The following is a 22131-nucleotide window of genomic DNA, read 5'->3' as shown; positions in this document are numbered from 1 at the left end:
GCCGTGGCGGGAGTGCGTGCTTTGATCTGCAGAGGTTTTCCATATTTTACTTTATTTTTGGCAATCAAAAGAACATAAGTATAATAAGTTCCAGTCAGGAATAATGAAATAAAACCTTTAATGATGCAGGAGGACTGTCTGTGTATAAAATTTTTATATCAGGTATTCAGATGTAAACTTAGGGTTAGGCGTTCAGTCCTTCAAATTATTTAGTACTGTAATACCCGTCTTTCTTTTATTATCTACAACTAAACTAGCACTGTAAGAGTCTTTGTTTGGCTTTAAATCTTGCTGTGGTCTGAGTGAAGTATAAATATAAAGCGTTATTTAAAAAAAAAAAAAAACTTTCATCCAAGCCTTCCAAGGTAACAAATATAGCAAAGTAACAAATCAAACTGTGTTTGCACAAGTGCGCAGTCCACACTCAACTTGTCCATATTACGCTCTTGACTTGCAGGGCTGTGCAGTGCATAGCCTTATTACAATGTAAAAATTTGTTTGTGACAACAAATGAATCTTGGTCTCATCAGACCATGGGACATGGTTTCAGTAATCCATGTCTTCAGCAAACTGTTTGCGGGCTTTCATGTGTACAGACTTCAGAAGAGATTCCCTTCTGGGGTGATAGCCATGCACACCAATTTGATGTAGTGTGCGACTTATGGTCTGACCACTGACAGACTGACCCCTCACCTCTTCAATCTCTGCAGCAATGCTGACGGCACTCCTGTGCTTATCTTTCAAAGACAGCATTTGGATGTGACGTTGAGCACGAGCACTTCTTTGGACGACCAACGCAAGGTCTGTTCTGAGTGGACCCTGCTCTTTTAAAACGCTGGATGATCTTGGCCACTCTGCTGCAGCTCAGTTTCAGGGTGTTGGCAATCTTCTTGTAGCCATGGACTTCATGTAGTGCACCAATTCATCTTTTAATATCCTGGTTCTTTGCCATGAGGGGCCATGTTGGAACTTTCAGTGACCAGTGACTCAATTTGACAAGCAGTGCTCAATTTGGACATTTAGGGGTGTAGTCTCTTAGGGGTTTAGTCACTTTTGTTGCCAGTGGTTTAAACATTTATTGCCACAATCGCACTCACTCACACTCACAATCGTCAATCTTTTGAATCGCGATGCACCGTGGCCACGATATATCGTTACACCCCTAGTGATTATATATGATTGCTTATATCATCAGTATTCTCTTTTCCTCGTTTTAGAAGTCAGACTGGTTGGAGGCTCTCACTGTTCTGGGAGAGTGGAGGTTCTTCATGGAGAGAGCTGGTTCACAGTGTGTGATGCTGACTTTAACCAGCAGGATGCAGAGGTTGTGTGTCGAGAGCTGGGCTGTGGTTCTCCTGTGGAGGTTCTGGGAGCAGCTGCTTTTGGTAGAGGGGAGGGTGAGGTGTGGTCAGAGGAGCTTCAGTGTAGAGGAAACGAATCTCAGATTCACTTCTGTCCAAAATCATCTTCACTCAAACACAACTGCTCCCATGATAATGATGTGGGACTGGTGTGTGACGGTAAGTACATATGTGTAATGTTGTTCATATGATTAAAACAGATTAATACAACTATTAACATAAAGCAAATAACATTTATAAAGTATTAATTGCTCTGAGTTGAGGGAGGTTAATAAGTATATTAATTATTTTCAGTTGCAAAATTATTAAGGCCTCATTTAAAATGAGCATTTTCTGTTGAATTTGGAGAAGTACCTTGTTATATCAGTTGGACATTATCTGATATGTTTTAGCTTATTATGTGTAAATGTTTACCAATTCTTAATAAAAGAAAAAATAAGGGTGACAGAATGCAAATTTCTGCATTTTCTGTGACTCTGAATTCACCTAATATCAAGTACTTAAACACAACATTGAAATAAAAACACGCTGAATAATAAATACAGTCAATAATATTCTTACACTACATTTTGAAACATGAAAACACACTACATTGTTATTGTTCCAAAGGATGATGTTCAAATTTATTGAATGCGTTTAAATGTCCTTGGATTGTTAAATAATTTATCACAATACATAAATAGGGACATTCATATGTATACAAATCTAAGACAAATATACCAGATATACCAAATAAATGGTGTATTATTTTCCAGTTTTCTCCGTTGTCAATACAACATTGAGTATACCTAAAATAAACATCACTGTAAGAAAATTTAACAAAAGAAATATTAGCAAATGTAATGAATACATAACAAATTGTGCATGGACTTATGTCATAACACAGACTAATGTAAAAAAAGGCCTATTCTGCATTTACTGAGAGAATTACTGAAGGCATAAATCAGTCTTTCCCAATTACAATGAAGCAACTTACTAAAAGATCTAAGTCCTGGATCACAAAAGCCCACAAGAAAGCCATCAGAAAGAAACATAAGCTTTACAGAAATTACCTTACAAATCCAACCCTGTTAATGTTTAAAATATTTACACTCTACCTCCATGGCCTTGGTTCAACTAATTGAAAAAAATTGTAAAGCACTTGACAATAAAGAGATAACAATTCGAATCTTTATTGACATATACAAAGCATTTGATACAGTCAACCACAGTATTCTATTACAGAAACTTCAACAATATGGTATACATAATGTGGAGTTGGAATGGTTCAGAAGTTATTTATCTAACAGAAAGCAATGGGTTACATGGCAAAATTCTCTTTCCAGTTTGGAAAACATAACGTGGGATTCCACAGGGATCAATACTTGGACCATTACTTTTTTATAATAAATATCAATGATCTAAAAATGTTTTTTTGCATTCTGTTTGCTGATGACACCAGTATTTTCCTTTCTGACAAAGACAGTGATAAATTAATTTCTCCTATAAACTCAGAATTATGCAATATTGATAACTGGTTCAAAGCTAATAAATTATCACTTAACACCAAGAAAAGCTCATACATGATATTTATTCGAAAAAACATGAACATTTCCATACAGACACATTTCCAGCAGTGCACATATCAAATCATAATCTAACTCAGGTCCATTGTACAAAATTTCTTGGAATCATCATAGATGAGAAATTGTGTTGGAGAGAGCATTTAACTACAATTACTAACAAAATAGCAAAATTAAATTTCTACTGCCAAGACCTATGTTGACCAATTTTTATTTGTATTATATTATATCAGTCATTAAAAAAAACAACTAAAGGATTATCTCCTCTAAATGGATATTTCAAATGTGTAAAGTCTGATTATCTACTCAATTATTGGGTCAATTACTATATATATTCTTTCTTTACAACTCTACTACTGTATTAATTTGTGTGTATGTATGTATGTATGTATGTGTGTGTATGTGTATATATGTATATGTATGTGTATATGTGTATGAATGTAGGCGTATGTATGTATGCAATTATTCTTTTCTTATGATTCTGTATGTAATTTAGAGGTAAAGTAAAGACTTTCTCACTTTCCCTGCACATGTTTTTTTCTGACTTCTGTAATATGCATCATTGATTGCTTCCTTCTTTCACATATGTGTGCAAATAATAATAATAAAAAAATAAGAATATTATAGCATAAAGACTAAATTTACTTATCTTAATGTTGTACAGGCAGTGTGAGGTTGGTGGATGGTGGGAGTCGATGTGCTGGGAGAGTGGAGGTTCTACATAGAGGACAGTGGGGAACAGTGTGTGATAATGACTGGGATATAATAGATGCTGCAGTGGTGTGTAGAGAGCTGGGCTGTGGAGAAGCTGTTGATGCAGTGAATGAAGCTCACTTTGGATCAGGATCAGGACCAATCTGGATGGATGATGTGGACTGTAGTGGATCAGAATCTACACTGAAGAACTGTAGATCAAAAGGGTGGGGTGAACATGACTGTGATCAGAAGACTCAGAGTTCTGGGGTCATCTGTTCAGGCAAGCTGCATTATATTTCTATATTGGGTTATACTGTATTTATTGTTTTTCTATATATTTTTGTGTGTTTTACTACTCTTTTACACTTCTTATTGCTATTTGATTGGCAAATATGAAACTTATTGTGAACAAAAGAATTGCACTTATTGATTTATTATTGCTAATATTCACTCTCATACTCTCATTGCTTACTCTCTTTAAATATTTTAGGGGTCAAACTGATTGGAGGTTCTCACTGTTCTGGGAGAGTGGAGGTTCTTCGTGGAGAGAGCTGGTTCACAGTGTGTGATGCTGACTTTAACCAGCAGGATGCAGAGGTTGTGTGTCGAGAGCTGGGCTGTGGTTCTCCTGTGGAGGTTCTGGGAGCAGCTGCTTTTGGTAGAGGGGAGGGTCAGGTGTGGTCAGAGAAGCTTCAGTGTAGAGGAAACGAATCTCAGATTCACTTCTGTCCAACATCATCTTCACTCAAACACAACTGCTCTCATGATAATGATGTGGGACTAATATGTGCCGGTAAGTCCCTACATGTTCCCTATTTTTTTGTAAAACTTGTACTGAAAATGTTTTTAGATGTTATTTTATGAAGTTCTTGAAAGTGTCATCACAATAATTGCCATCTCTCTGGTGCTGCTCATAAGAGGCGTTGACCTGTTTTTCTTTGTAAAGCTGCTTTGTGACAACTTTTGTTGCGCTATATAAATAAAATTAATTTAATTTAATTTAATTGAAAAGGCCAATTTTCTCCTGTATTGTATTACATGATGCCCTCAATCACGCAGCCCCCCCCCCCCCCCATTACAAAACCTCAACAATTATTAAACATATATTAAATAATGAAAGGTGGGTTTACTCGATGAGTAGTAGGGGTGTAAGGAACCATTGTGGTACAATGCATCGTGATTAAAAAATGTAGAGATACGCATCGAAGAGATTGCATGTGCATTCTGTTAATTACCATATTTTCCTCACTATAATGCAGGCAATACTGGAAGGCACACTATCAGTGGACATCTATTTTTTGGTATATTTTCAAACATGCACCAGAATATAAGTTGTATTATAAGCAACAGCAGCAGTGCTCAGCCGCGGAAAACAGCCCTTTGATTGGTTTCGTCGGCCAGATGCAGTTTATTTTCTTAATATTACTTTACTGTTTTTCTCCTGTTGTAGTTTTTCATTTTTATCTTTTAAAATTTATAAGATTATATTTTTCTTAGTATTTTGGGTTTAGTTTTAACCTGTAACATTTGTTCATTTGATATACAACTAAGAATCAAATTGGAAAATGAACAAAAAAAACTATTAATTTTCGTTTTTGTTTTGAATATAGTACCAAAAACAAATAATGGCTTGTATTTTCTGTTTTGTATTTAATGATCCAAACAAAAATGGGTAAATAAAAAAATGGATCAGAAGCCGAACTTGATTTAGATTTTTCATCAGCATCTTTTTCAGATTACCATTCCACCTTAAATGCTTACATGCAGTAACACACAGACAGTCGTTCTTCATCAGTAAAAGATTTATTTCCTTTACTCATGACGAGAATATACTGTATTTATGGTCGCAAAACCTGAACTTGGGCCGGGTCAGGCCCAGATTTCCCATCAGTTTCAAGAAAATGGTCTGTGGTGTAGGCGTTTTTTAATGCTACTTTAATTTTATATATAGATGTGGCATGATAATCCCAATATAGCAAATGAACAAATCAATTATGATTATAATCATGCAGTTCTGGGGCGCACGCGTGAGCTCCTCCACTTGTCCGCATTACGTGCAGCACTGTGTGTAGCTGTTCTTAAGTAACAGGTCTATGCTTCTTCAGTGTTGCAATGTTAATTAACATAATTCTGAACAATTCTTGAATTCTTGATTTGTTTATTTGCTATATTGTGATTATTATGCCACATCTATATATAAATAGCATTTAAAAAAACATTTTCTTGAGCCCGACCCGAGTCCGAGGAAACTTATGGGAAATCTCTGCCTGACCTGCCCCAAGTTTAGGTCGGGCTCGGGCAGAGAATCTAAACTCTACTTTGCAGGATTTCTGCTGCATTTTAGTTCTGGTTTTGCGACCAAAGGAACACAAATACAGTAAATTCCAGTCATGAATAAAGGAAATAAACCTTTTACTGATGAAGGATGACTGTGTGTTACTACTGTATGCATTTAAGGTGGAACGGAAATCCTGCCCTGTCTCCCAATACCCCTACCAATGAACCTGCCCTGTCTCCCCATACCCCTACCAATGGACCGGACCTGTTCCCATCCCTATACCCCTACCAATGAACCGGCCCTGTCTCCCCATACCCCTACCAATGAACCTGCCCTGTCTCCCCATACCCCTACCAATGAACCAGACCTGTTCCCATCCCTATACCCCTACCAATGAACCTGCCCTGTCTCCCCATACCCCTACCAATGAAACGGACCTGTCTCCCCATACCCCTACCAATGAACCAGACCTGTTCCCATCCCTATACCCCTACCAATGGACCAGTCCTGTCTCCCCATACCCCTACCAATGAAACGGACCTGTTCCCATCCACATACCCCTACCAATGAAACGGACCTGTTCCCATCCCCATACCCCTACCAATAAACCAGACCTGTTCCCATCCCCATTCCCCTACCAATAAACCTGCCCTGTCTCCCCATACCCCTACCAATGAATCGGACCTATTCCCATCCCCATACCCCTACCAATAACCCAGACCTGTGTCCTTATCCCCATAGCCCCAACAGTAAACCAGCCCTGTGTCCCCAACCACATACCCCTATCAATGAACCTGCCTTATCCATACACCTCCATACCCCCACCAATCAACCTGCCCTAGCTTTTCATCTCTATACCCCTACCAATAAATTTATCCTGTCCCCATCCCCATGTCCCTAACAATGAACACTCCCCATCTCCCTATCCCTATCCCTCCTCTTCATCCCCATACCCCTACCAATGAACCAGCCCTGTACTCATGTTCATACACCTGCTAATTAACCGGACCTGTCCCCATCTCCATACCCCTACCAATGAACCTGCCTTGGTTCCCTGTCTCCATACCCCTACTAATGAACCAGACCTGTCCCCATCGCCATACCCTTAACCAATGAACCTGCCTTGGTTCCCTATCTCCATACCCCTACAAATGAATTAGTCCTGTCCACATCCGCATGTTCCTAACAATGAACCTTCCCTATCTCCCTATCTCCATAACAATAAATGTACTTTGTCTCTCCATCTCCATACCCCTACCATTGAACCGGCCCTGTCCCCATCCCCATACCCCTACCAATAAACCTGCCCTGTCTCTCCATCTCCACACCCCTACCAATGAACCAGCCCAGTGTCCTTATTCCCGTACTCCTACCAATGAACTTGCCTGAGCCCTGTTTTTTGCAATTCAGTGTATGTGCATCTTTCTCCCTCATACAGGCAGTGTGAGGTTGGTTGATGGTGGGAGTCGCTGTGCTGGGAGAGTGGAGGTTCTTTATAGAGGACAGTGGGGAACAGTGTGTGGTAATAACTGGGATATGAGAGATGCTGCAGTGGTGTGTAGAGAGCTGGGCTGTGGAGAGGCTGTAGATGCACTGAGCGATTCTAAGTTTGGATCAGGCCCAATCTGGATGGATAATGTGGATTGCAGATCATCAGAGTCTACATTCAAGAAATGTCAGTCGAGTGGATGGAGTAAACATAATTGTGATCACTCTACAGATGCTGGACTTGTCTGTTCAGGTAAGTTGTAAATAAACATTTGGACATTTAAATGGACATTCAAATAAATGGATCTCTATTTGTTTACTGTTGGGAATGAATATGACTAAACATGTAATCTAAATAATATCATTTGTAAAATGTTATTAGTTAAAATTTTATTTTCTTTTGAGGAAATTTTTATCCCCCTTTGCCCTAATAGCATGTCATAAAACTGTCTGCCACAGTTACTATTGTTGTTATTATTGCAAATTTTGCAAACTATTCAGCAAAAAAAATTATCTATTACTAGATATGTAGTATTAGTTGATTAGTAGATATATTGTATTGAGTTTATTAAAAAATGCGTTATTGAATGTGTTAATGTTAAAAGAAACATGAAAATAAATATGCTTAATTTGTATAACACACACACACACATTTTTATATTTGAGTAATATTAAGCCAAAATTACTTTGTGTGATTACAAAAAATATAAATGAGTTAATTTCAGTTTACCAACACTTCCTGTATATGTGCATTTTTATATGTGCAAGTATGTGGGCATGTTAACTAGGGTAAGAACTATATGTATTTACCTACATACTATATACCTAAGATATATATTACAGTTTATTACTGAAGACTGAGAGTTTCAATGTGAACTTCACAGTCTACATCAGCTAGCTAGCTAAGGAAAATTTTCCTTAAAGTAATTTGTTAGAATGCATGGAGCTTGGTGTTAGCTCAATAGCCAGCCAGCTAACTAGCTACCTACCTTTTACCTAAAAAAGTGTTTATTCTGCATTCTAACAACTAATACAGCAATTCAGCAACAACAACTACTACGACTACTACTACTAATATTATTACTAATAGGAATAGTAATTTAATCATTAATATTTTTTTTATCTCTATTTTTATTTTATCTCTATTATTTAACCATACTTGTTAGGAGTCAGACTGGTTGGTGGTTCTCATTGCTCTGGGAGAGTGGAGGTTCTTCATGGAGAGAGCTGGTTCACAGTGTGTGATGCTGACTTTAACCAGCAGGATGCAGAGGTTGTGTGTCGAGAGCTGGGCTGTGGTTCTCCTGTGGAGGTTCTGGGAGCAGCTGCTTTTGGTAGAGGGGAGGGTCAGGTGTGGTCAGAGGAGCTTCAGTGTAGAGGAAACGAATCTCAGATTCACCTCTGTCCAAAATCATCTTCACTCAAACACAACTGCTCTCATGATAATGATGTGGGACTGGTGTGTGCAGGTAAATGTTGTTATTTATTAGTTTATTTTATTTGCTTGTTTATTACAATAAAAAGCACATTTTTTAAAGATCACTCTCTTATGATGTGGGGCTGATGTGTGCTTGTAGGAGCTGCAGTTTCATAATTAAACTAATTGCTAACAGTGTAAAAATATTAAACACTATATATTTTGGGTATACAGTATGCTTTTTGAAATAAAATTTCAATTATTGCAGTTGTTGAATGCCTTATAAAGTTTTCTCTCTCTGTTTCTCTCTCTCTTTCTGTTGGACAGATGGTATAAGGTTAGTGGATGGTGGGAGTCGCTGTGCTGGGAGAGTGGAGGTTCTTCATAGAGGACAGTGGGGAACAGTGTGTGGTAATAACTGGGATATGAGAGATGCTGCAGTGGTGTGTAGAGAGCTGGGCTGTGGAGAGGCTGTAGATGCACTGAGTGAAGCTCATTTTGGATCAGGATCAGGACCAATCTGGATGGATGATGTGGACTGTAGTGGATCAGAATCTTTATTGGACAACTGTACATCAGCAGGATGGGGTAAACATAACTGTGATCATTCTAAAGATGCTGGAGTCATCTGTTCAGGTACGATGTTCAACTTCAGATGAAATTTAACCCTTATAGGGTCTTCATTTTTGTTAAACAGATAGTCCAGGTGGGTCTAGTGGACCCATTGCATTTTGGGGCTTTTAATTCAATTTTTTTTTTCATTAAAATACTCAGCAGATATTTACTTGTAAGTAATATAAACAACACATATGTTAAATGTGATCCCTTTACCTTTGTTTGCGAATAGAAATGCCACTCGGTTTTGTTTATTTTATAAATAGTCATTAAATGTACAAATTAAGCGAGTTTTTTTCCAAAACTATAGTGTATTTTTATGAGAATTTCTTTAGAGATGTAACCTACTCATCAGTTTACACTTAACACCTGTCTGAAAAAAACATTAGCCCCACTGAACACTGCCATGTTCATATCAGATCATACTACACATTCGGGGCAGAGTTTTACTGTGTGTGTAGGGGAGTCTGGGAAGGACGTTATTAACAATAAATATTGTTTAAATGTACATCTGGATGAATGTCATATATCCATTATACACTGTTGTTCAGCAACAACTTTAAAAACAGTGGATGGAATGGCAGTAACTAATTATACATCTTTAAATGTCTCTTTATTTTCTTATATTACAAATCTTAGAAGTCAGGCTGGTTGGCGGTTCTCCCTGTTCTGGGAGAGTGGAGGTTCTTCATGGAAAAACCTGGTTCACAGTGTGTGATGCTGACTTTAACCAGCAGGATGCAGAGGTTGTGTGTCGAGAGCTGGGCTGTGGTTCTCCTGTGGAGGTTCTGGGAGCAGCTGCTTTTGGTAGAGGGGAGGGTCAGGTGTGGTCAGAGGAGCTTCAGTGTAGAGGAAACGAGTCTCAGATTCACTTTTGTCCAAAATCATCTTCACTCAAACACAACTGTTCTCATGATAATGATGTGGGACTGGTGTGTGCAGGTAAGTGTATGTATTTATTTATCTATTTACTTTTTGTTTTAAAAAAGTAAATAGATTTTTGAAATTTTGAAAATCAGTCTCAGTCTTGAAGATCAGTTTCAGTCATCTTTTATTTTCATTAATGTGTGTCTTTTTTCTCTTAATCAGACAGTGTGAGGTTGGTGGATGGTGGGAGTCGCTGTGCTGGGAGAGTGGAGGTTCTTCACAGAGGACAGTGGGGAACAGTGTGTGGTGTTGGTTTAAGTTTGGTAGCAAATGCAGTTATATGTAGAGAACTGGATTGTGGAGTGGGACTAGGTTTTCAAGTTGTACCAGGATCTGGACAAATCTGGATGAGTCATGTCCAATGCAGTGGATCAGAGTCTACACTGAAACACTGTGGATCATTAGGATGGGGTGAACACAGCTGCAGTCATGATTTTGATATTAAAGTTGTCTGTTCAGGTATGTTTCAGTTTTCCTCTCTTGTTCTTGTGATCTAAGTATTACTTGTTTTGTATTTGAAAAGTGGCTGAAAGGTTTTAGTTTGTTTTAGAAATGAATTATTATCATTATTACTACTACTTTCTAGTCAATATCTAATAAGATATCAAACAATCTTATTAGTCAAACGAATAAGATTGTTGTTCTGCTTCAATAATGAATATTAAACATGATTTAATTTTTTTTTATATATATATATACAGTATATACAGTGTATTGCTGTGCATTGAAGTAGTGCATTCTGCATTTTTTAAAGGAACTTTGGTAGAACTAATTGTTTATGTGGAATGTAAAAAAATAAGTACTAAACTAATTATGAGTGGGTCAGGATTCTCTTAAGAATGAGTTTAATAACTATGTGACTTACGAAAGTTCTCGGGAAATGCACGTAATTTTAATGTTTTGAGAAATGCACCCCTGATCTCAAGACTCACTCTATTTTGCACCAATCATTGCATAAGAGAGAGAGTCACCCTTAATGAATAATGGTTGATAACTCACCACTCATTTGCAATGATTTGGTATATTGGTCAGTGATGTCACTCTAATATGACCATTTTTTTCAGTAATGAGTTATCTAATGTGTCACTATATCCAATCCAGTAATCAGATCAAAGTTACTTATCGAAGTCACTGTGCGTTTATTTTTGCCATTTTACTTAGTAAAAATATATTGTAGCGTCTGACTATACGTATTGAAAGGATGGACAAGAAGGACATTTACAGTTGTCGCTTTATTCCTGGAACTGTTGGTCGCAATCACAAAAAAAATAACAACAGATTAGCGAGCTAACAAGCTAACAGGCTAAAACTAGCACTCGGATTGCACACACACAAACAGCGAGCCCCCTCTCTCTTCACATCACACACACACACCCACACACCGCAAGCACCCCTCTTTCTCTCCACCTCACTCAGACACACAGAAAGCGAGCAACCCTTTTTCTAAAAAAAAAAAAAACATATCTAAGTACCTTCCTGAAAATCTTTTATTATTTTTTTGTACAATGTGCACAGCTTTGACATAGTTACATTATGCACAGGTCACAGTATATCCAGACTTGCTGATGGTCCTCATGTTTGCTCTGGGAGAGTGGAGGTTCTTCATGGAGAGAGCTGGTTCACAGTGTGTGATGCTGACTTTAACCAGCAGGATGCAGAGGTTGTGTGTCGAGAGCTGGGCTGTGGTTCTCCTGTGGAGGTTTTGGGAGCAGCTGCTTTTGGTAGAGGGGAGGGTCAGGTGTGGTCAGAGGAGCTTCAGTGTAGAGGAAACGAATCTCAGATTCACTTCTGTCCAAAATCATCTTTAATCAAACACAACTGCTCCCATGATAATGATGTGGGACTTATATGTTCTGGTACAGTATAATATGTGATATTATTTTCTTACATTTCCTTATTTAATATACAGTCTAAGAGGGAACTTGCTCTTTTACTAATTTCTTGTTTGTGTTTTCAGGTCACACTCAGGCTCGGTTAATGAACGGCTCAGACTCCTGTTCTGGTCGAGTGGAGCTCCAGTATCTCAGTGAGTGGGGTACAGTGTGTGATGTAAGCTGGGATATGAGAGCTGCCAGTGTCCTCTGTGCTCAGCTGAAGTGTGGGAGTGCTGTGGCTGTGTTGGGGTCAGACTGGTTTGGGGAGGGGAGTGGCCGGATCTGGGCTGATGTGTTTGATTGTCAGGGGAACGAAACACACCTGTCAAAATGTCCCATTTCATCATGGAGTCGAACTGCATGCGCTCATAAACAGGACGCTGGAATTATCTGCAGTGGTGAGATCTGAAATGGTTCACTGTATCTTCAAGTAAAACATTTTGTTAATGAACACTGTTATACTGTGAGACAATAATAACCTGAGACAAGTAGAAAGAGTTTAAGATAAGTGATTGTTTTCCTCTTCAGCTTCCTCTCTGGCATCTGATGAGGGAGGAGTGCGGTTGTCTGGAGGGATGGAGTGTGAGGGGGAGGTGGAGGTGTTCTTCAGGCAGGACTGGAGGAGAGTTCTGCTGGACTCCTGGAGTGAGTCTGAGGCCTCTGTGGTCTGCAGACAGCTGGGCTGTGGTTCTGTACTCAACATCTCCAGTTCCTCTTCATCCAGTCTTGAACACAGCTACATGTGTGTGACGGGTTTCCACTGCTCTGGGAGTGAAGCTCATCTGAGGAACTGCAGCAGCTCACAAGCAGTTAACTGCAGCTCCACAGAACAGCTCTACATCACCTGCTCTGGTACATAAACTTGAATTCTTTGAAACTAAGTTGTTGGTGAAAAATGTTTTTATTGTAGTTATTATGAAATTGAAATGAACTAGTCATAATATGATTAGGGGTGAACTAAGAAATCATGCTTTGAACTGGTTTCTCTGAATTGTAGGCCACGGCTCCATCAGGCTGGTTGGTTCTGGGGGAGACTGTGCAGGAAGGCTGGAGGTTTTCCACAGTGGATCATGGGGGACAGTGAATGATGAATTGTGGGATATTGAGGATGCGCAGGTGGTCTGCAGACAGCTGCAGTGTGGAGTGGCCCTCAGTGATCCAGTTCCAGCCCGGTTTGGATCTGGAACTGGACCCATATGGCTGAATGAGGTGGAGTGTGAGGGGAAGGAGGCGTCTCTGTGGAACTGCAGATATCAGCTGTGTGGAGAGGATGAATGTGGACACAAGGATGATGTAGGAGTCATGTGCTCAGGTACAGTGTGCTGACTGCTGGTGTTCTTTAACACTTCACCTGTCAGACCTCTAATTCTGATTATTACTGCTGCGTGTGAGACTTAAAACTGAGCTAAAGGAGTTGCCATGTGGGTCAGACAGACCTCTTCCTGTATCAGTTTTCTCCAGTTTTCAAGAGTCTTTTGAATGTGTAAGAATGTATCTAAAGGAACAAATTAACTTTTACAAAGTAATATGGGTTTCTGTCTTTATTTAGTTATTATAATAAAAGTGCTGTTTAGTGTAAATGATGCAATAGAAAGTGCAGTAAGTCTTTTTCAACATTGCTTTACTACAGACAAAGGTTTTGTATGTTCTTATTTTTTGCACTCATTTCCAAAGCTTGGTTTATTTCCATTGTGTAAGTTCCAGCTGTACGTTTTAACCATTGACGTGTTTCTTGAAAAGCACCTCCCCCTTTTTTACCATTTTTTTTTTCAATATACTCATTTATAGTTTTTAATTACATTCTCTGTTTAAAAGCGCTGGCACTGTGTACCTTTGTACCATAAGCTCACTGGATTTTGTACCATTTCAGGTTCATTTTGTACCATTTCAGGTTATTAACTGAGCTTAAATAAACTAAAATGTTCTAGAACGTTTAAACAAGTTTGTGTTAAAAACTACCTGAAAACACTTAAATATAAGTTATAATCATTACTTGCATTGCTTTTAATAAACAGAACAATAATAAACACTTACAAGCACAGACGTTTTAGTAAGTTCCCTATGCCAAAAAAGCAGGTATTTTTCATCTTGCTTGTGTATAGGACCCAAAGCCTTTATGTGGTTCAAACACTGAAAATAACATTGATTCTAAAAAAAAAACTTTTTTCTTCCACCAGAGTATAAAGAGGTTAGACTGACTGAGGGCTGTGAGGGGAATCTGGAGGTGTTCTATAATGGAACCTGGGGGAATGTGTGTAACAATGGGATGAATGAAGAAACAGCGAGTCTGATCTGTCAAGAGCTGAACTGTGGAAGAAGTGGGAGTGAGAGAGCTACCAAAGCACGAGTGGAATCTGCTCCTAACTGGATGGATAATGTGAAATGTAGGAAACATGACTCAACTCTGTTTCACTGTCCATCTTCTTCCTGGAGTCAGAACAACTGTGATAACAGCAATGAGGTGGCTCACATTACCTGCTCAGGTAGGCAGCTTCTCTTTTTATTAGTAAAACAGTTGACATTAAGAGTCTGTTTATACTTGGCATTAAAATGTGTTTTGGTGACCACGTCACCCTCAACTTACCTCGCTCTCTTTCCCTGTGTGAGTGTGCATGCGCAGTATAATGAGTTCTCTTGTGATTTAAATAAGTACTAGAGCTTTTTTTGGACAACAAGAAGTAAGTGCTATTTTACCACATTACAAAACTCCAACAATTACTCTAAACTATTCACACAGTCCCAGATCTGGACAATATTCTGCAGAAATGGAAGTGTGGTACACGTTGCTGTGCTTTTTACATGGGAAAGTAAAATCATCTCATCTGGCCTTGCTGAAACGCATTTTATTAAAAACTGTAAACAGAATCTGGTCAAAGTATATCCAGATATATAAAGCAAGTTTATGCTACGTGTAAACAGGCCCTAAGACAATTGCAAGTTTTCTACAATTTCTAATTTCTATAGTTACAATCTATAATTTGTTACTGACAGTTAAATTTCTTAAATAAAACAATTTTATATTAGTATTTTATAACAGTTTTATTGTTTTCACAGGGGAGAAGAAACAGCTTGCACTGGAAAATCATCTAAAATGCTCCTTCTTTCCAAACCAGGGCCAGTGCTCAAGTAAGGATATTTGATACCAATCTGTTTACTGCTATAAGTATACATAGAATAGCCAGAATAGGGGGGTTGAACCTAGGTCTTATTGTTCACAGCAAAGTTTTCTGGCTGGATGAGCTACCTAGTAAAGATAGTTAGTAGGACCCAAGTGCAGATTGGCCGAGTCAAACTAGAAATAATGTGGATCCTGAAAACAGGTGGAAACCAAAATATATGCCCACACCTAACTTTTTGGCAGGAAAAGAACAAAGGATGCCAGGGAGAAAGCTGGCTTTCCCAGGAGAAACGGAAATTAGACAAAATAAACAAAATTGCTCCTCCAACCAAAATAGGAAAATAAGAAACTGAAAGGTGGAAACAGAAGGAGAAAAGAGGAAGCACAGTCTTCCTTCAACAGTTAAATGTAACTTTAGAAGTTAAACTTTGTTACTTTTCTTTTCTCTTGGTAAAAGGTAATAAAGGAAAGAGGTCCAAGAAACCAGAGTGCTTGAAATAAAGAAAGCACTCACAGACTCAGACCCAGAAACTGCTGGTCTGTATTCCTCCCTCTTTTAAGGGCAGGCAACTGGTGTTGCTGCTTAGGCCTGATTGCCTCCAGAGCCTACCCGTTGCTACCCTCTGGTGGCCAGAGGCCGCCTAGCCCTGGAGCTAGCCCTTACAATTGTGTTCCTGCACTTGTGCATTTTTAATTGTTTTGTCAATTGATTTTTATCTAAACTTCCCTTTTTCATCAGTTAACTAAAAAAGTAATGACTAATGAATTAGTTGTAGTTTCTTCTGACAACACTAATATTATTTATATTTAATGTGTGATGTGTGTATAATGTAGAGCACCTACCTCTACATCTGAGAGAAGGCGTGGGAAGCTGTTCTGGGTGGCTGGAGGTGTATCATAATACTGAGTGGGGGTCTGTATGTGGCGATCTGTGGGACATCAGGGATGCTCAGGTGGTCTGCAGGCAGCTGGGTTGTGGGCCGGCGCTGAGTGCTAATAGAAGTGCTGCTGATGGTTCTGGTGGAGGAACTATCTGGATGAACAGAGTGAAGTGTAGAGGGAATGAGATTCACCTGTGGGACTGTCCTCATTCCCTGAAGAACCACACTGACTGCTCCCACAGCGCTGGAGTCACCTGTGCAGGTCAGAGGAGTCAGCTGGGTTTTGAAGTTTCTCAAGTCAATAAAAAACAATGCCAGTGAATGAAGTTTGATCATTTTAAAAGTTTTGATAAATAAATTGCAGCCAGAATCTGTATTGCAAATGAACATTAAATGATTTTTTGATCTACAGACATAGTTGTACCTATTCATACTATTATTACTGCATCCACACCAACAACCCCCACCCCCACCCCCACAGGTACTTTATTTATCTGTTATTTTTCTAAATATTTTTTTCTAAATGTTAGATAAATAGAATGTTCACAGTTTCAATTCTGTGTTTTTATTTCCAGTTATTCAGACAGTGAATAGACCAGACCCTCCTCCACAAACTCCTCCACCAGCTGTTCCATCCATCTATCCAGTGTCTCTCCTGGTTCTGGGATCTGTGCTCTTCCTGGCCTTAGTGCTTCTGGTTGTGCTGTTTTATCAGAACAGAGTGCTCAGGAGAGGTAGGGAGACTCAGAGATCATCTACAATCCACTTTCTGTATATCTCTGAATCTGTCTGTTTCATCTAGTGCTGAATGACAATCATATCATAATTTAGTCACCCTTTAATATGAATGAATTGCATAAGTACAACATTTAATTTCAAGTTTATTAAGTTTATTCAGATATAGTCTCATTCAATTGTTTTTTAACTATAAATTATTTTTTGCTCTGTTTTGTTTACTTATTGACTCACTATAGACTTGCCAACAGTTTTGACCATAATATTTGTTAACAAAAATTACATAGACAAGCTAATTTACATAGTTGTGCCCAAAGTCATGAACCAACAGTATGCACATTGATAATTAACTGTTACCTCAGGAGACAGCTTGAGAGTAACCTGTATAAATTGTGAAATATATTCACAATTATTTTCTACAAAGTAAGTTTTTGTACCTCTGAAACAGACTACAGAAAGCTACCACTTTCAATGCAAGAGGCTGCACAAACATTTCCCACAGCTCAGTGCAGTGTTCTTTATCTTTCATGCGACATTGCAAAAGTGATGGGACACAGTACTAGTTCATATACGATGAGATTTGATTGTCAGTGTACATTTTATATCTAATACAGATACAATACAATATTCTAACTTCATACAGAATAAAGGTAATATTTCCTACATTTCCATTCTCTAATCATCATTACTGCTTCTGCTGATCTGACTCCATGTTTCTCTATGTCTCTCTCACAGTGATCTCTAAGAGGAGGAGGAAGACTCTGCCTGAGGACATCTATGAGGAGATCGACCCCAGATACATCACCACTAGAAATTATTCAACTCAGCGGAGTGAGTGATATATGCTTAGTGTTTAATATGAGGATTATTGTGTTTAATTAAAGTTTAACTATATTTGAGATTATAGAACACACACTGGAATACACAGGCATGTTCTTATTTTCCTCAACTTTCCTCAAATTAACATTTATTCAGTGTGTTTCTTAGTGTATTAATAATAAGAGAGAATCAGGTAAATGAGTGTGATATGTGTATTAAATGAAGTGTGCAGTTAGAGAAGTTCTGGTGTAGCTGCTGATTCTGCTGATAAGCATCTATTAGCAGCAGCAGCTAAACTCTATAATTCCTGTACAACTTCCATTTATGGACACACAGAAAACCACATAGCTGCAGGTGTGTGTGTGAGAGAGAGTGTGTGTGTGTTTGTGTGGAGAAAAACAGGAAAGGGGAAAGGAAGAGAGCGAGGGGAGGGGGTGTATGTGGTAAGACTGTGTGTATGAGAGAGAGAGAAAGAGAGAGAGAGAGAGAGAGAGAGTGAGTGTGAGTGAGTGAATGACCAAACTGTTTAAGAGTGACCTATAGATTTTACTAACGAGTGAGAGAATCACTGAATAATAAATGAGAGACTGAGTGAATGAAGGAGTGACCATGTGACAGAATAAGCTAGTAAGCTACTGAATAACAGTCTAGGTGAATGCCTGACCAAGTGACTGCAATACTAAATGACCAAGAATAAGCATCAAAATAAGTAAATAACTGATATGACCAAATGACTGCTTGGCTACGTAAACAAAATATTAGTGATAAAGTGACCAAGTACTCAAGCAACTGAGCAATCCAGAGGTCAAGTAAAGAAAGGGTAAGTTAGTGACAAAGTGACTCAATAACAGCAGACCAACTAACAAAAAGGGGAAAACAATTGCTTGACCACATTTTGTTATTGAAGTGCCAAATAAGAAAGTGACAAGTGACCAAGTAAAGGACCAAGTGACCAAGTAAGTAAATAACTTAAGTGACCAATCAACCAAAAGTAAATGAAAGATTGACCATGTGACCTAGCAAACAAATAAACAAGTGAATGAGTGACCAATAAAAATGGCAAAAGTGACAGATGAATAAGTAACAGAGGTAGTCAGAAAATGACCAGTTAAGTAAGTGACTGAGCGACCAACTGGACAAAAGTGACCACTGACCAACTGAGTGACCAAGTGACCAGCAAAATGAAGCAGTTACCAGGTGACCAAAAATAAGTGAAAGAAAGACTGTGTGAACAAGCAATCAGGTAACTGAGTGAATGAGTGACCAACAGACCAAAAATTAGTGACTAATTGACCAACTGATCAAAAGTGACCACTGACCAAGTGAGGGACAAAGTGATAAAACGTGTTCCAAATGTGTGGTCAACTGACCTAAAAAAGGCCACTGACCAAGTGATAAAATGAGTGTAAAATGTGTGGCCAACTGACCAAAAGTGACCATTGACCAAATGAATGACCAAATGATAACCTGTGTTTTAGCCAACTGGCCAAAAGTAGCCAACTGGCCAAAAGTGACCACTGACCAAGAGAGTGACCAATTAATAAACTGTGTACCAAATGTGTGGCCAACTGACCAAAAGTGACCATTGACCAAATGGGTGACCAAATGATAAACTGTGTTCCAAATGTGTGATAAACAAAAGCGGCCAAAGTGACTGTTCAGATGAATAAGTAACAGAGGTAGTCAGAAAATGACCAGTTAAGTCAGTGACTGAGCGACCAACTGGACAAAAGTGACCACTGGCCAACTGAGTGACCAAGTGACCAGCGAAATGAAGCAGTTACCAACAGACCAAAAATGAGTGAAAGAAAGACTGTGTGAACAAGCGATCAGGTAAGAGTGAATGAGTGACCAACAGACCAAAAATGAGTGACTAATTGACCAACTGATCAAAAGTGATCACTGACCAATTGAGTTCTCAAGTGCTAAAATGTGTGCCAAACTCGGTGGCCAACTGACCAAAAGTGAACACTGACCAAGTGAGTGACCAAGTGAAAAACGTGTTCCAAATGTGTGGCCAACTGACCAAAGATGACCACTGACCAAAAGTGACCATTGACCAAATGATAACCTGTGTTTCAAATGTGTAGACAACTGGCCAAAAGTGACCACTAACCAAAAGAGTGACCAATTGATAAAATGTGTGTCAAATGTGTAGCCAACTGACCAAAAGTGACCATTGACCAAGAGAGTGATCAATTGATAAACTGTGTACCAAATGTGTGGCCAACTGACCAAAAGTAGCCAACTGACCAAATTAGTGACCATTGACCAAATGAGTGACCAAGTGATAAAATGTGTGTCAAATCTGTAGCCAACTGACCAAAAGTGACCATTGACCAAGAGAGTGACCAATTGATAAACTGTGTACCAAATGTGTGGCCAACTGACCAAAAGTGACCATTGACCAAATGGGTGACCAATTGATAAACTGTGTACCAAATGTGTGGCCAACTGACAAAGTGACCACTGGCCAAGAGAATGAACAGTTGATAAAATGTGTGCCAGATCTGTGGCCAACTGACCAAAAGTGACAAAATGAATAAGTGACAGGTGACCGAGTGACCACATAAGTGAATAATTGTGACCAAGTGTCCAAAATTGGGTGAAAACGTGATCCTGTGACCAAGTGATCAGGATCAATAGAAAAAAATAGTTTGACCAAGTGAGAAAAGTGAGTGGTCAGACGAAAAAAAAACAAAGTACATGACCAAATGTCCAGTTGCATCAGTGGCTGACTGACCAACTGGCCAAGTGATCAAATGAGAGACCAAATGTGTGGCTGAGTGGCCAACTGTAACTTACTTATTCAGGTGCCCAAATAAATCTTTACAGTTGACCAGGTGACCTAGAAGGGTGAGTGAGTGACCTGTCGACTGAATGAGTGACTGAGTGACCAAGAAGACAGAAGTTAGTGAGCAAGTGGTTGAATAAAAATATGTCTGACCAAGTACTGGATGTAAGTGACAGAGTGACCAAGTGAGTGAGTGACTACACGAGGAGCCAAGTGAGTCAGAGATATAAGCGAAAAGGCAACAAGTGAGTGGGCTACCACTTGACCTAGTGACAAAGTGACCAATTGACAAGTCAGTTGAAACAGTGACAAAGTGAAGAACATTGAGCTACCAAGCAATCACTCAGAGGTTTGTGGGAGGTTCTGTGTTATGAACGTTTGATTTTCTGTAACAGGACCTATCTTTTCTGAAGGATATGAGGATGTGGACGAGGAGCTTCACTCGGGTAAGTTTTATTATTACCATAAATTTTTACTATTTATCATTTTATGAATATTAAATTGTAGAAAATGTATCTTGCTTAATTCATGGCGATTCTACTCAGAAATCTTATTAAAAATCCAGTATTTACAGTTTATAGATTTAACCTCTGCATTCTGGAGGTTCTGGATTCTGAATGTGATTTAGGACTGTTCTGATCTCCTCTAACAGGAAATATCATCTCTGAAGATCAGCATTCAGGATATGAGGATGTGGATGAAGAGCTTCTCTCTGGTAAGAGGATCTTTGTGTGTGTGTGTATAGTGTCTAATTAGGGGTTTCTAAAACAACTACGTCGTCATTAAACCAACATCACACAACTGATAATTAAACTAATGAACATCCTACTAACAGCTGCTTTTTTTTTTTTTTTTTTTTAGAAAAGTCTTTGACTGGAGCAAAGGCAGAATATTATGATGATGTCATCCCCAGTGATCAAATAAGTGAGTTCCTTTATTAATGAATCTGCTGATTTTATTTGTATATTATACTACAGTGTAAAATCTGAATCTCTGTGTATAAAGACGGTCTGCTTTTATTTAATTCAGGTGTTGCAGAAAAAGAAGAGCTAGCAGAAAACTATGATGATGTCATCACTGCTGAGCAGATCACTGATAGTTTAGCAGGTTTGATGATTTAAAACAGTAAAAAAAAAATGTTTCAAAGGAAGCACATGATAGCCTTTACCCTCCCAGTGCTGATAGCATTATGCAATTTGGGAGGTCCTAGCTAGTGGGAGGAAATTGGAAATTACTAAATTGTGAAGAAAACTGGGGGGATAAAATCTCCTTACAAAAAAAGCGTTTGTTTTAAATTTAAATATTTGTGGTAGAAAACAGATATTAAATATGAATTGTTTTCTTTAAATATCTCTGTTTTCATTCAGATGATGCAGAAGAGAATTAAGATGATGATTACATTGAAATAAATGGAAATAAGAAACCCAAAAAAATACCATAGCAGATAAATAAAAATGCTATGAACTACAGATATTAATCAATAATATTCTTTAAATACATCTGTGTTTTTGATTTAGAGGATGCAACAGAGAATTATGATGATGTCATCAGTGTTGATCAAAAGTC

General features: G+C 38.5%; 1 protein-coding gene across 1 annotated transcript; it reads left to right on the top strand.

Annotated features, from left to right (window-relative positions):
- The first annotated feature begins 540 nt into the window (after positions 1-540).
- Positions 541-21521, top strand: LOC103045822 (deleted in malignant brain tumors 1 protein-like). Its single transcript, XM_049474228.1, has 20 exons — positions 541-549; positions 1196-1520; positions 3588-3902; positions 4110-4412; positions 7336-7638; positions 8552-8860; positions 10060-10359; positions 10507-10803; positions 11886-12200; positions 12302-12616; positions 12747-13070; positions 13216-13530; positions 14396-14701; positions 15273-15344; positions 16171-16249; positions 16767-16951; positions 17688-17783; positions 20961-21011; positions 21218-21280; positions 21427-21521. Exons 1-20 carry the CDS (start codon positions 541-543, stop codon positions 21504-21506), a joined length of 4362 nt encoding a protein of 1453 aa, XP_049330185.1. The 3' UTR covers positions 21507-21521.
- Positions 21522-22131: the final 610 nt, after the last annotated feature.

Source organism: Astyanax mexicanus, chromosome 2, assembly GCF_023375975.1.
Source record: "Astyanax mexicanus isolate ESR-SI-001 chromosome 2, AstMex3_surface, whole genome shotgun sequence".
Classification (NCBI taxonomy): domain Eukaryota; kingdom Metazoa; phylum Chordata; class Actinopteri; order Characiformes; family Acestrorhamphidae; genus Astyanax; species Astyanax mexicanus.
The sequence above is the reverse complement of the archived record's forward strand: the minus strand, read 5'-3'. Positions and strand labels throughout refer to the sequence as shown.